General features: G+C 40.2%; 1 protein-coding gene across 4 annotated transcripts in view; it reads right to left on the reverse strand.

The window, feature by feature from the left end:
* Nucleotides 1–15,851, reverse strand: part of MAGI2 (membrane associated guanylate kinase, WW and PDZ domain containing 2) — a 1,353,147-nt gene that overhangs the window by 110,381 nt on the left and 1,226,915 nt on the right. For all 4 annotated transcript variants that reach the window (XM_044245895.1, XM_044245894.1, XM_044245897.1 and 1 more), the window contains 3 exons: nt 14,480–14,633; nt 8,741–8,960; nt 7,739–7,882 (listed from right to left, as the gene is read on the reverse strand). In XM_044245895.1, the coding sequence (XP_044101830.1) occupies nt 7,739–7,882; nt 8,741–8,960; nt 14,480–14,633 (518 nt within the window). The remainder of the gene's footprint in view (nt 1–7,738; nt 7,883–8,740; nt 8,961–14,479; nt 14,634–15,851) is intronic.

Consider the following 15,851-nt stretch of genomic DNA (forward strand, 5'->3'; position numbering starts at 1 on the left):
GGGATAATCGGAAACTGAACTGATCAAGGCATAAAAAGATCATTATGGATAAAGAGGATTTATCTGAGGAAATCAAGAGCGATAATAAAATAAAACCTATTAATATGATTAATCATATTAATCAGCATGTTAAAAAAGATCATATGATACTTCCCATGGATATAGAAGTGGTACATAAAATTCAACACCAATTCCTAACAATGTCTAACAAACTGGTAAGAGAAGGGAACATTCTTAACCTGATAAAAGTTACCTATATAAACTCGTTAAACATTATGTTTAGTGATGAAATGTTAAAAGCATTCCCTTTAAGACTAGAAACAGAACAAGAGTGCTTGCTTTGACCACTTCTATTTAGAGTCACATTGGAAGTTGAATATGTGCAGTAAAATAAGAAAAAAAATGGAAGAACTTAAAAGACCCAGAACTCTCATTATTTGCCAAAAATGTGTTTACCTATGTAGAAAATCCAGAGGTAGCTACAGATAAATTACTTGAATTAATAAAAAAGTTTAGTAATTTTGCATGATACAATTGATCAACATGCAAAAATCAATTCTCTTTCTATTCACTGTTGACAGTTTATCTTAATATTACATTAAGAATACTATATATCAGGGTGGCTCAGTTGAACAATTGACTCTTGATTTCAGCTCAGATCATGATCTCAGCGTTGTGAGACTGAGCCCACACTGGGCTTGGTGCTGAGCACAGAGCCTGCTTAGGATTCTCTCTCCTTCTGCCCCTCCCCGACGCTCATGCACGCAGGTTTTCTCTCTCTCTAAAAACGAACAAAAATAAAAATAAATAGGGTTTCCTGGGTGGCTCAGTCACCCCTCTTCTGAAGGCAGAAGAGCATCTGCCTTCAGGTCGAGTCATGATCTTGGGGTCCTGGAATCGAGCCTTGCATCAGGCTCGCTGCTCCTCGGGAAGCCTGCGTTTCCCTCTCCCACTCCCCCTGTTTCTGTTCCCTCCCTCACTGTCTCTCTCTCTCTGTCAAATAAATAAACCCAATCTTTAAAAAAAAATAAAAAATATTATAATAAGAACAAAAATAAAACAAAGTGCTTAGAGTCAGTCTAGCAAAATATTTGCAGGTATGTTATGGGGAAAAGCCCATAAGCTCTGAGCAGTTTATGGAAAACCTAAATAAATGGATCATATCATGTTTATGGACCGAAAGATTCAATATTATAAAGATTATAAATATTATAGAGTTTTCCCATATTTTTTATAGATTCCAAACAATTCTAATACAAATCCTACTAGGACAAGCAAATTCTAAAATTTATATTGAAGGGCAAAGATTCAAGAACATCCAGATGCTCCTGAAAAATTAAGATCTGTGTCCAGGGATGAGTGGATGGATAGTTTTTCTATCAAAAATCAAGTCTTACTAAAAAATAGATAAGTAGAATGTTGATGAAGGTATAGGCAAATAGAAAAGCAGAACAGTGTAAATAATCTATAAACAGACCTTTGCACATAGAAATTTTATTCATTATAGTGCTATCATTGTAGACCGGGGTAAAATGAGGGGCATTCAACCAATGATGCTGTGGCAGGTGGTTCTCCATATAGAAAAACCAAAACTGGGTTTCTTCCTTATACTACACAGAGAAATCAATTCTAGGTGATTAAAGATTCAGAAATGAAAAGCAAAACTATAGAACTTTAAGAAAAAGATACAGGAAATCTTTAGGAATATGAATGAGGGAACAATATTTTCAAAGACAACACAGAAAGTGGGAACTATGAAGGAAAAATCAATTACACTAAAATTAAGGCTTTGTATTTACCAAAGCGCATCAGAAATAAAGTGCAACTACAAGTCAAAAACTGGAGTAAGATATTCGCAACATAGCAATTGATGAAAAACTATCACCAAGAATCTATGGAAACTTCTCAAATCAATATGAAAAGAAGAAAGAATTCAACAGAAAATAGGGAAAATGTGTGAATAGACATTTTTGTTTACAAGAAAACACAAATGCTGAATGAACATAAGAAAAGATGATGAACACCATATTTAATCAAGAGATGCAAATTTAAACCTAAATGATGTGTCATTTTCTACCTACCTATTAGAAGCTGAAATAGAAGTTTTATGAGGATATATAGTAGGGGAAACTCTTTTACACTGTTTATAAGTGTATAAATTTGTATCAACACTTAGGAAAATAATTCTGTGTTATTTAGTTAAATATGTGCCCACCTCGGTATATCGGCTAGCTAGAAAAATTCTTGCATATGTGCAGTAGGAAATATGTATAAGGATTGTGCTAGTTATGAAAAGCTCAACTCAAATGTCCACTGACATGGAAAATCTCGAATCTCCATGGATAACTACTATCGACTATAGCGTATTCATACAATGGAATGATTTGCAGTAGTGAAAATAAGTGAATGCGTTATGAGTATAGAGTATAAAAAGCAAACTACAGAGAAGGACATGTACAATGGGATTCATTTATATAAAGCTCCCCAAGTGTGCAAAACTAAATGAATAATATAGTTGAGAGATACACACATTTGTAGTAAAACTGGAAGGAATGATGAATGTTTGTTTAGAGTGGTGGTTCTCTGGGGGCTGGAGTGTGTGGGGAAGTTGAGTCACGGGAGATTGATCGTATTCTGTTTTTTAAGCAGGGCTAGGGTTTGTGGGGCCTTGAATCATTGCTAGTGTTCACACCTACAAAAAAAGAACTACCATATGATCCAGCAATTACACTACTAGGCATTTATCCAAAGGACACAAAAATAGAGATTTGAAGGGATACATGTACCCGGATGAGATCATGACCCAAGCCGAAATCAAGCATTATCAACAACAGCCAAACTACGGAAAGAGTCCAAATGCTCATTGACTGATGAACAGATTAAAAAAATGGGGTGCACATATGTATAAGGGAATATTACTCAGGCATCAACAAGAACAAAGTCTTGCAAATTGTAATGACACAGATGGGGTGTGTTATGTTAAGCAAGTCAGTCAGAGAAAGACAAATACCATGTGATTTCACTCATATGTGGAGTTTAAGAAACAAAAGCAAATGATTGTAGGGGAAAAAAGAGCAGCAAACCAAGAAACATATTCTTGACTATGGAGAATAAAGTGATGGTCACCAGAGGTGGGGGTAGGGGTGGGGGATGGGGAAATAGGTGATGGGGATTAAGGAGTTGTGATGAGCCCTGGATATTAAATGTTAATATTGAATCACTAAATTGTATACCTGAAACTAATATTATACTGCATATTAACTAACTGGAATTTAAATGAAAGCCATAAAAAAAAAAAAAAGATGGATAACAATATCTTTTTTGCATTTGTTCAGTCTACCAAGATTTTTTAGGTTACCCTGAGGCCCACTGCAGGCAGACTTGTGCATATGAATTTCAAGAAGATAAGCCATTTTATAAATAAGCCTATTTGATGCTAAAAAGGTATATACAATTGTTACACAGCTGTTAAGGTGATGAAGCTAAAAAATGATGCTCTTTTTTATAGTAGAAAGTATGCTTTATGGAAATGGAGAATATATTATGTTATATGGAAACAGGAAAATACTTTACCTTTTCAAGACCAAAGTTGGTCTCCTTTCAGGGTCTTTTTTAACTTGACTGTCAGACTATTTACGTGATTAGAACTACTATCCTTACTTCCAAATGTCTCTTGATTTCTTAAGTTCCCCTGCTTCACCAGTAAATTATTTTGTATATTCATTATTCTTTGCCTGTGTTTCCTATTTATTTTCAGTTTTCAATTACACTGTGTCCCTAAGAGCTTTGTACCAGAGATTTATTCATCAGTACAAAATTTTATCCCTCTCAACTTTATTAGACTATTTTACAAACTGGAAAACATTCTCCTTTTTAAAACATATCCATTAATTGTTTATAATAAGTTCTTACACTTTTGCTTAAAAACAATGTCATTTGTGTTTTTATGACATTAGCCTTCCTGAGTGACTGAAGAAAAGCAACCAGACATGATGGTTATATGTCTGTTTTCTATTCCCTGTATTTTCTGCATTTACAGATTATGTTTTGTCTGCTCAAAAAAAATTTTTTTTTTAAGAAAGAGAGAGGGCACTTGTGCACACAGAGCAGGGAGAGGCAGAGAGAGAAGGAGAGGGAGACAGAATCCTAAGCAGTTTCCATGCCCAGCATGGAGCCCAACACAGGCCTTGATCTCATGACCCTGAGATCATGACCCAAGCTGAAATCAAGAGTCAGACACTCAACTGACTGAGCCTCCCAGGTGTCCCAGACATGCTTTAAAAATATGTATCTGTGCCATAGTTTCTTCAAACCCCCAGTGTGAGTTTACAGGACACCCCCAGGGTGTCCTTATACTCATGCTCCCCACCTCCCCTGGCACCAGGGCACCTGGCTTTTTTGTACCACTAAATGCCACCACTGTCCTACAACGAGGGCTATCGTAAAAGACCCAGAAAAAGTCCCAGGTTCAGAGGTTAATGTCTGGTGCAATAACTAAGTGTTTAAAAGAGCTATAATTTATATCCCTGACCCACGAGCCTGGTAATTCATTAGTTGTTACAGGAAATGTTTTTTCAGAATCATCCAGCTCTCTCACAGTAATTCTGATGTGAGTAGTTCTGTTATGCTGTGTTTCATCTTAGGTATCCAGCTATGATCAGATCGTTATCTGGCTTTTTCCGATCATGAGAAAGGGGGGAAAATACAATCTTTTTCCCACATTTCTTTGATCATTAAGTGGGTGTGTGTTTAGTTTGCACGGAGAGGAAATGATGGATTAAGACTGAAGGTGAAGGGATCCCATTAACAAGGAGAAATGTGCCTTCGTGTTTTAAAGGCTGGGAAGGACCTGGTGCTAAGCTTCTCTGCATCTTGAGCTTGTTTTTAATGATAGCCCATGAATCTCTTGTCCACCTATTTTTCTCAGGAGTCTTGGAACTTTACAACCAAGTCATAATATCCATGGAGTAAAGAGCTGCCTTGTAAGCATCACCTGCAGGGATAATTAAGATCTGTGTATGTGTCTGGGCCCCAGAGGTATCAAGGGTGAATCTTACAGTGTGATGAAAAGTGGGTCCCTGATTGATTTTACTGGTAAAATTTCCAAATTGGAAACCTTATTATCCAGTTTGTGCATTAGTCTAAAGTAATCAAATCAGAATCATGCAAATATTTATCGGTCCTGGTCCTTGTCAAAATAATTGAAACACATCTGTGAATCACAGGTTATTGCCAATTCCTGATAAGCACAGACGAAGGTACAAAACACTAGCTTAAATGATTAAAATTTGATAATAAACATTAAAACAAGATCTGATTTAATTATGTACTATGATGAAGAACAACCATGCAAATATAAAGTAGTTACCTAATTCTGACAGTAGCTAATACGGACACCTTTGAACTTATGTGGTGACATTGTCCTTTCCCCTGACAGGAAGTCAGTCACCCTGGACAAATTCTTTACTGGTTCCTGAGTGAGAAACCAACCCCTGCCAACATCTGAGTATTAAATATAACCCATAAAGAGCAGAAAAAAAGTCTTCCATTCATTTCTGCTAAGTTCCCAGCCTTAATTTAAAGATTGGAGATAAAATCAACCAGTAAAATTTTATCCATGGGATTTCTGTGACTCCCAAGTGGTTCCTTTTCTTTGAGAATTAAGTGCTGGAAAAATATATATATATATGTACATATATAATAGTCCCAAATAACTAATCCATATTATCTCAAACCAGCCATAAAATTCCTTTTAGATAGCTTGTACACAGAAGAATAGGTTGCCCCATAAAACTGGCATGTAAAATTATAAAATACTGCTTATTTTTATAATCTGTGAAAAGAAGTTAAAACACCATTTTCTGAGACCCAGGTAGAGGACTCATTTTTATCACTTGCCAGAAGAAAAAGCATCTTTCATAAAATTGAGCACCTGCCTACAGAATTCTAAATCTGTGTTTACATGGGTTTAGAAATCTCAGTTAAACTGCTGGAACAGGATGGAAATCTCCTTTGACAAGACCTGGGGGGAATTAACAAAGCCTGAGCCACACACATCCTATCTTTGTCCTACCTTGTCAAGTCAGCTTCCCTCGGGCTCAGTTAGAAGTTCTCAAACTTCACCTTGCATCAGATTCACCAGGGGGTGAATCAAACAATGCTAACCCCACTCCTAGAGTTTCTGATTCTGTAGGTCTGTGGTGGGGCTCAGGATTTGCATGCCTGACATGTTCCCAGGTGATGCTGATGCCAGGGACCCAGCAGAGAACGACTGCTCGGGCTTCAATTCTCCAAGAAAGAATATTCTTTTAACAGAAGAATACTTCTATATTTAGGCTTCTATGCCTTGGGAGTACTGTATATATTAGCAGCCATTTAGATCATTTGTTTAAAAATGTGGCCACTGTTTGGAGCCCACACAGGCCACGACTGAAGTCCACTGCAGGGTAGATGGGCTATCCTGTCTTCTAGGGGTCCAGTCACTTCGCTCATGGCCTTTGTGCTGTGTGGCTTTTACCTGCACCACGAAGATTCTGGTTTACTTAATCCCTTGTGAGTTGGCTTTGCATCATGTTAAGAAAGTGACCTTCTGTGTTTAGGGAAGCCAGGTCGCCTAACCTAAAACCCTCTATAGATGGGGTAAGGGGAGGTGCAGGGCAGAGGCTCTCAGGCTCTCGAGTCAGCCCTTGCCTGGGTTTGAATTCCAGCTGGGATACTTCCCAGTTGTCAAGAATTGTGAGAAAATTGGGAGAAAAACTGACATGATTTATATTCTTCCCACTTTATATTATGGATGATTCACTGACACGGGGTGAAAATCACAGAAATGGTAGACTTGGTTGTAGGAATGACAGATTCATTTAGTTATTTGGGAGCAAGTGGCTGGTAAAGCTCAGCCCAAGAATCTGAGGTTCCAGAAGCCAAGGACCACAGCTCTTCTGTATTAATTTAAAGGACAAAGAGGGAGGGCAAGAACAAATTCTAGATTTTGTTCATCATGGCTAACCTTTATTATGTGCTTACATTTCGTAGAAAGAGAGGCAGAGAGACACTAATAGTCTATATTCTCCTCATTTTGTTTTATACCTTTATATATATACCTCTATATATACATATAGATGGAGTCAGTTACCCATCAGATGCCTCAAAATCCTATACATTAAAAAAAATCCACCTCAGCTTGCACTCTACTTGGAAAATGTCACCATTTTTAAGGACAACATGTGTCCAAGAAGCCGAGTCCCCATTTTTCCAGTATCAAAGCCGAAAAACCAGTCAACTCAAGAAAAATCCTTCCGAAGAAACAAAGAACCATTTGATTAATAAACTTGAAGAAAAGAAAGCGTAAAACAAAACAAAACAAAATTTCAAAAAATTCACTCTCAAATGAAAACGAAGTATCATCAAATTAGAGGAAAAATTATGGATCTGTGTTTTGATTTCAAACTATTTCTTACGTTGCTTTGTACATTTTCTTTAGTTTGCTCTTCAGAGAAACTGTATCTTTAAAACATTACAATGAGATTTGCCAATTGGAAAGCTACACGCAAGAAAATGAGAAATAATATAATTCTTAAATAACGTTAGACGAGACTTTTAGAAAACTGAGTCATGCAAGGGAAAGAGGGCAAACCCTATGCCAGACCTGTTTGCTGAATTGTCCACTTTGGCACTCTGACACTACAGTGGGTTCTTCTTTCAGAATTAAGTGGTTCTATAAAAAGGAAAGTGTTCTTACCCTCATCCTTCCGTTCCTTATCGCAGGCCCGTCGTCTGCCAATCTCAACACGTACAAATCCATTTTGTATTCTCTTCCTCCACGAATGCTGAATCCAAATCCTTTGGCTCCTTTCTCCATGTCCACAGTGAAATAATCAAAATCCTTTAGATTTGGGCAGAAAAATGGAATAGTTGTTTAATATTAGAGAAGCTTCTGTGGTCAGTCTCTCTGTTCTCCTTCTCTCTTGTAGTTAATCTCTCCAATGATGTGATATTGTGAGAAAAAGTACCCTGACATCACCATCTAGGAAAAGGCAAGATGAAATTCCAAAGATTCAAGAAGGTCTTAATGCAGCTGACTCGGTCATTAAGAAAACTACTGTAGGGACGCCTGGGTGGCTCAGTTGGTTAAGCAGCTGCCTTCGGCTCGGGTCGTGGTCCCGGTGTCCTGGGATCGAGTCCCACATCGGGTTCCTTGCTCGGCGGGGAGCCTGCTTCTCCCTCTGCCTCTGCCTGCCTCTCTGTCTGCCTGTGCTCGCTCTCTCTCCCTCTCTCTCTGACAAATAAATAAATAAAATCTTAAAAAAAAAAAAAAAAGAAAACTACTGTAGGGGCACCTGGGTGGCTTAGTGGTTGAGCATCTGCCTTGGCTTGGGTCATGATCCCAGAATCCTGGGATCGAGTCTCAGATTGGGCTCCCTGTCCAGCAGGGAGCCGGCTTCTCCCTCTCCCCTCTGCTTGTGCTCTCTCCCTGTCTCTGTCGGTCTCTCTCAAATAAATAAAATCTTAAAAAACAAAACAAAACAAAACTACCTACTATAGAGCATGTTTACTCTGGTATTCATCCATTTACTTGGCAAATGTAATGACGGCACACAGGCCTGAGTGATATTACCTCTCCTTTGGGTTTTCTCATTCGAGCACCATTAATAAATATCAGAGGTGTGTGTGTGTGTGTGTGTGTGTGTGTATTACAGGTTTGTTCATTAGAAACCGAAATGTGACAGGGTCTCTGAGGTACCTGGGGCTGCCTGTAGTCCGCCAGAGGGTACTGCCTGGTGTCAGGGGAGTGCTGCCTGTAGTCCAGCAGGGGAGGTTGCCTGTAGTCCGAGGGTGGGGGTTGCTGGTAGTCCCCTCCCGGTGGCTGCCTGTAGTCCAGTGGCGGCTGCCTGTAGTCCGTGAATGGAGGCTGTCGGATGTCTGGTTTCACATCTTGCCTTGCTTTTACTTCTGACCTGTAACTAAATGATGGAAATGGGATTTGCTCGGATAACTCAGGATTCTGAGGGGATTACAAGGACCACATGACTTCTAGGCATGGGTGGGCCACCCCTCCTGGTGGTCCTTTCGCGGGTTCAGGATCCTGAGAAAGTTACTGATGAGAAGTACTATTTTTAAAATCTTTGACAAATGAAATAAAGAAATAAGAAATCAAGGTAAACATGATGGCTCAACCAGGGCTTTGTGGAAAAGGAGTTAGGGACAGTCCTCTTTGACTCTGGCTACTTAAAACCTTGTACAACTGTAGCAAAGCTAGGAGCTAATCTCAGACTCAGTGTGTCTCAACACCAGTGAATCAACTCTATTCAACTCTCTCAACTCTCTCTGTCCCACACACATTCATCACTTCATGAAAGCACAACTAAAGTGATCTTAGATCTAAATATTCCATGAATATATAATGAAGGGCTATTTTAACCTACTAGGTTGGGTCCTTTTGACTATCTTACAGAGGTTAAAAGACTGAGAGCAAACTCTAATCACCAGCTACAAGTCAAGCAGCAAGTCACTGGGTCACTCCTAAGAGTAGGAACATATTACAGAGAGTTTAAATATTAGGCTGTAACTACCAGATCAGTATCAGGTGCTATTATCAGATACTACCACGGCCGTAAGACGAAAGGGATGAAAGGGAAGGCAAAGGTGTTTGTGTCCAACATTTGTCTCTTTCTCGTTTCTAGATATTTCCTCACAGCAGTCCCTCCCCTATCCGTGGCAGTTACATGCCAACACCTCAGGGGTTGTCTGAAATGCATAGAGTACTGAACCCTGTATATACTATGCTTTTTCCTATATGTACACACCTATGATAAAATTTAATTTATAAATTAGGCACAGTGGGAGATTATCAGCAGTAACTAGTAATAACACAGAACAATTACAAAGTAATATACTGTATTAAAGTTATGTGAGTGTGGTCTCTCTCTTTCAGAGTATCTTACTGTCCTGTACTCACCCTTCTTGTGATGATGTGAAATGACAAAATGCTTGGGTGATGAGATGAAGTGAGGGGTGTGACCTATCCACTATGAGTACATTGTGTAGCCTTAGGCTAGGCTATTACTGACCTTCTGACAATCAGTCAGAAGGAGGATTATCTGCTTCCCGACGGTCCTTGACTTCAGGTACCTGAGACCATGGGAAGCAAACCTGTAGATTAAGGAGGGGGAGTTGGGGCTTCTGTACTCATAAAATAAGTACAGAAACCAGAGTTAGTTGTTTAGTGTTGTTTTGTGAATCCAAACTGCTCTAAACTGAAGGCGTTCCCAGTTCCAAAAGGAGACTAACAGAGTTAATGCTTACCATTATGGGATCATTAATAATGTAACCTGAAAAGTTATCACCATAGTATAAAGGCAACTTAATTCTGTAATTCATTGTCTACTGTCACAGCCACAGTCCATAATGAGCTGCTCAGTAATCCAGGAAGATTAAAAAGAACACATTCAATCTAATGACTATTTTATCAAAAATTAATATAAAGGGTTTGAGGAATTGAGAAAATATTCAGGACCAAGGAAAAACTCAAATGTGTTGAGAAAACAGGATCTAAACCAGTAGAATTTTTATCTTTAAAACCCAGATTTTTTTTTTTTACACTGGTTTACGGTCTCACTGATGCTGATTATTACTATTTTTAAATATCACTCCCCTGAACAATTGCCATTACTGCAATCTAATATTTGGTGAGGACACACTAAGAATGTAGAGCCATAGATGTATTTACTTGGGGTTTTTGGAGGAGGTTTTCAATCAACACTTTGAGCAGGTCCCGTTTATAACTTACCCCTGCAAATGGGACACATTCCTCTTGGGGACTGCACAGTTTGGGCTTTGCTTTGTAGCTCAGCAAGGTGTCCAGTGCCCTCACAGATTGGAAGTGTGCATGCTGAGAACGGGATTCTTTAAACATGTTTTGAATACAATTCCTAACCGCACAAATGCAGGAGTTAAGCAAAAGAACCCAACTGGCTGGCATTTGTGGGCATGCGTCGATGCCTTCCTAGAAAACTATTTGGTAGATTAGACATCACAGTGTTTTGAGTCACTTTATTTTCATAATCCGTGTGCCAGGGGCATGCCGTATCTGTTACATGCTCCCTTTCCCACCAGATGTGTCACGAGGTGTAGCAAAAGAGGGTGAAATGCAGGCTCCCCAAAGATTACGCAGCAGCCCAGGATAGGAGCCGTTAAGATGCAAAAGCTGTCACCTACCCCTGCCTTCTGGTGCTCAAACACGCATTTGACCCCAGTGCCGAGTGTCAGGATTTTACGTTAAATTACACATTGAGGAGTCTTTAATAAGGAAAATACGCTTAATTTTTTATGCGTGTTGCTGACTTCTAAGTTAATGATATCCCGGCTTGGGCAAAAATTACGTTGCTTTGAATGTATAAAAAACTCCATTTTCAGGAAAACTCAAGATGACTAAGAAAAAAAATACGGCCTCTTTAAAATTCCTTTACTCTTTGTAGTTATTAATTCCATTATTAAAGAGATTTTAGAGATAATAAAACCAGATTTCCAGTGGCAAATTTTAACAGAATTTGATGGTACGAGCAAGTTCCAGAACCAGGAAACATTGCCCGTGATTGGGGATCTTGTGGGATTTTGCCTCATATGGGCCTTTTAAGAATTCCTTCCAGCCTTAAGCATCTAGGGTTTAAAGTCTGTGAAAGAAGTCAATTTCCAATGTTCTTCCATTGACCTCGCCGTTTAAAACGCAGTCAAATATATTTTTTTATTTTTTTAAAATTTATTTTTTATTTATTTTCAGCATAACAGTATTCATTATTTTCGCAGTCAAATATTAATTGCCCTAGCTGGGGAAGGCGAACTCTGCTATTTAGATTTATACATTGGCTCTTTGCTGTTTTCAACAAACGCTTCTCCTTGACTACTGTTTTGCTCATGTCCATATTAAAACTATTTTGTTTCCTGAGCAGACACCGAAAGGATTTTAAGGGACAGATAAATAAGGAGAGATGTGCAGGGTGTCCCTTGGAAGCCAAGCTGAGAGTAAACAAGACGGGATTAAAATATTCAGTCATCCTAATCATAGAATAAGCTTTGCAAGCAGACTGCCATTTAATTTTCTCCGACTTTCCTGGTGAACCAGGCTGGATGTGACATGGAGCTAGGTGGGCACTTCTAATACAAATGAACTAAGAGGAGACACATCCAGGATGCTTGGCGTACAAGCTATCTTGAGGACATCTCTAGCCTGATCCAGAGAAAGGCAGAGAGTTCCTGATACACAGACCATCTTTAAACGTAGCTAGGAAATGGGGGCGCCTGGGTGGCTCAGTGGGTTAAGCCGCTGCCTTCGGCTCAGGTCATGATCTCAGGGTCCTGGGATCAAGTCCCGCATCGGGCTCTCTGCTCAGTGGGGAGCCTGCTTCCCTCTCTCTCTCTCTGCCTGCCTCTCCATCTACTTGTGATTTCTCTCTGTCAAATAAATAAATAAAATCTTTAAAAAAAAAAAAAAGTAGCTAGGAAATGATTCTAGGATCTGTAAGATGATTAATCTCTTCATTCATATGTAAATGAGCCACCGGCTAACCATCCACAGTGAAGGCAGGAAACCAGAGTGCCAAGAGAGGTCCCTCTAGGAGTCGGCACTTTCCAGGCTATTAATATTAGTGAAGCAACAACAGCTAAGAACTCCAGGAAAATTCACTGTTGATTTATAAAAATTTGAATCAGGTCCATCTGTTAATCCCAGGATTAGGAAATGTTTTATTCTGTAGTCAGGACAAAAAAATATTCCAAAGACCGCTACTTCTCTGCTAAGGGACGACAAGTCCCACCTGTGAGGTAGTAGTAGAAGTTGGGGAATGACCGTGACGTTGTCCAGATGTTATTCCTCCACTGACCCCGTAATATGACAGGGATGAGATTACCCACCCCGAAGCCAGAAGCAAGAAGCCAACGTCCAGGGGAGTCTGACTCTGGAAAAGTGAGATGGAACTCTGGCTGGGAGGTTCGCAGACAGTGGGAGAGCCATCAGAAGACTCTGCATTGGGCCCAAAGACTGTGTTCACTCAGCCACTTCCTGAGTCTGAAGGGGGATCTGGGGAAAGCCTATGTGATTCGTTGAAATAGGGGACACATCAGTGACTTATTACTGAGGCACCCAGGACTCACTCCTCTTACGGGTGGTCAAATTCTTACTTCCCTATCATTTGCTTTATGGTTTTTAGTCTTTTTTCTTCCCTGGAATAGATTAAACCCATTACCAGCTGAGGACAACAGACATTTCCTTTTCCGTGAAAGCAAACGGGAGAGCTCTGAGGAGAGCAGGGCTTTCTGGAAATAGCACCTGTGGCAGAGAGAAAATATTTGCTTTGCAGCCTTGTAAGTGATAAACCCACAGAGTTCTGGGACTTGGAAATTGGGTCTCACTTCATCTTCACCAACATGGGAGGCAGAAGCTGGGAAGCAGATGTTCAGAAAACATTAGAATTATGGAAAAGACCCGCGAGGGTTTTGTACACAGAGACATTCCTATAGATTGTTCTGTTTTTCTCCTCTGAGAGAGAGGACACAGCATGGGAATGTGTCTTTACCTCTTTCTTTAACAGCTCAACTAACCCAGCCTCCCTGTCACACATGAGTCAAGTTGCAATAAGAAGACAATGCTGTTCTTACAGGGCATCCTTTTCTTCTAGAAGATCAAAGTGCCTTATTTACATGAGTTTTTGATCTGGAATGGAAGAACCTCCTTAGATCATGGTAGGAGGCTCTAAGGCAATGCGCAGTAAAAAAATGCTGACGTTTATTAATGTTTACAAGTCTTTCCACATGTGCCCCTCTCCACACCACCATTACTCTCTGAGCCACCACCGTCATTGACCCCAGGACATTGGCGGCCACCTCTAACTGCTGAGTAACCTACATCCCCCGTGACCAGCCTCTAGTCAGTTCTCCAGTTGGCCAACTGAGAGGCCTTGGAAAGCAAATCCAGGGATGTCTGTCTTCAGCATAAAACCCATTCCAATGACTTCTCACTACACTTAAGACCGAAATCTTTAACATGCTCATAAGACCCTGTAGAGGGGCCCCTACCACTCCCACTGGGTTCATCTCAAACCACGCTCCCGGCCTCTTTCTTCACTACCTTATTTCCACCCCTTTCAAGGTTGCATGCTCCTTCCTGCCAAAGGGCCTTTGTCTGTTTTCTTTACTCTAGACTCTCTTCAGTGTGCTTTCCAACTTCGTTAGTGCCTCTGGATCTATAACTGCTCATCACTTCTTCAGGAAAGGTTCTCTTAATGTGAAGAACAAACACTTGTAGTTGCTAATAAAATCACACTGGTGACACACACACACCATCTCAAAATCACAGAGAGGAGCACATAGCGATTTCTACTTTATGAAAAGTTCTCTTCTGCCTGCGTCTCGTTCTGTCCTGTCCCAAACTCTCCTCCTCCCCACCTCCCTCACCTCTCTGAGTCAGAAAAGCCAGGGGAAACTTTACCTATTTTCATGTCCTTGCAGCTGAAGTGGCTGAGGAGGAGCTGGCTGGGCAACAGGACTGTTGGGGGTGGCCGGGCTTGGCTGGGCCAGTGGACTCTGCTGGGCCATCGGGCTCTGCTTCTCTGAGCTGGGTGCCGAGGCTGGGCTGTTGAGCTCTGCAAAGGGGAACCAACGTGGCAAATGCAATCAGGTTGGCATCTGATAAAGGGCCGCCTCAGAGACTCAAGGCTTGGTTATTTCAGTTTCCATTAGACTTTAAGACGGCAGGTTAAACTTATCAATTATCCAGTCAAGTTCCAATACCATTCCCAGAATTAGTGTTATGTCATTAGTTATAAGTGTTGCTAAGCAAGGTTAGAAACAGAGTCTCATGTCATTTTGTCAGGAGAAAAGTTTCCAATTAAAAAAAAAAGCAATTAAAACAATGAAAATATAATCCATAGGAGTGAGCTCTAGAACATATTCTATTTTTCCAGTGTTGCCCACTGACAGAAAACATTCAAGCCACTACTTTTTGGTTGTAATGACAAGTCCTACTGGTATTCCAAAGTTTGGATAAGGAACTTAATATAACAGAAATAAATGCTTTTCACAATGTTCTCTCTAGGTCCTTGTTAGTCTTATTGTTTAATAACTCCCTGAACTCCCTGGTTCTTCAGAAAGAAAAAAAGAGCATCGGACAGAAGAGTGTTCATGAAGTTGTTCTTTGCTAAAACAGCTTTTTGGATTTTCCTCTAATAGCCTCACACGTTCAACTAAAATTATCTGTATATATGATGTGATAGAAACAGAACAGACATATTTCAGCCTGGGGAAAATGGAAATGTGAGCCAGATTTTTAGTGAGCAATCTTGCTTAGAGTTAATTTCCATTGACTGTTTTACACATAATGGTGTCTGCAAATAATAGGTTAAAAACACCATGGTCATTTTCTTTTCTGTTCTTTTTATTTGGTTGGGTGATGAAAGGGACATGATCTATTCCTTTACAAGCCACTCTTCCCCTTTCTTCTCTGACAGCCCAAATTTTAAAATCTCTTCTCTCCCTGAAGGGTTTCTCAACCTCAGCACTGTTGACATTTGGGGCCAGATAATGCTTTGCTGTGGGGGCTGTCCTGTGCCCTATAGGGTGATTAGCAGTGTCCTCACCCTCTACCCACCAGACGCCGGTAGTATCCCTATCCCTATAGTGACCATCAAAAATGTCTTCGAACCTTGCTGAACATTCCCCAGAGGGCAAAATCATCTCAGGTGATAGCCACTGTTTTATACTGCAAGTCCAGTGACTGTCTGAGGCCTCAGTGTCCAATAGCCCCAAGAGGGAATCAGGAGACAGAGTAAATTAGAGGGGACCAGGGGGAGCAAACCCATCCC

The sequence above is a fragment of the Neovison vison genome, chromosome 4 (assembly GCF_020171115.1).
Source record: "Neovison vison isolate M4711 chromosome 4, ASM_NN_V1, whole genome shotgun sequence".
NCBI lineage: Eukaryota > Metazoa > Chordata > Mammalia > Carnivora > Mustelidae > Neogale > Neogale vison.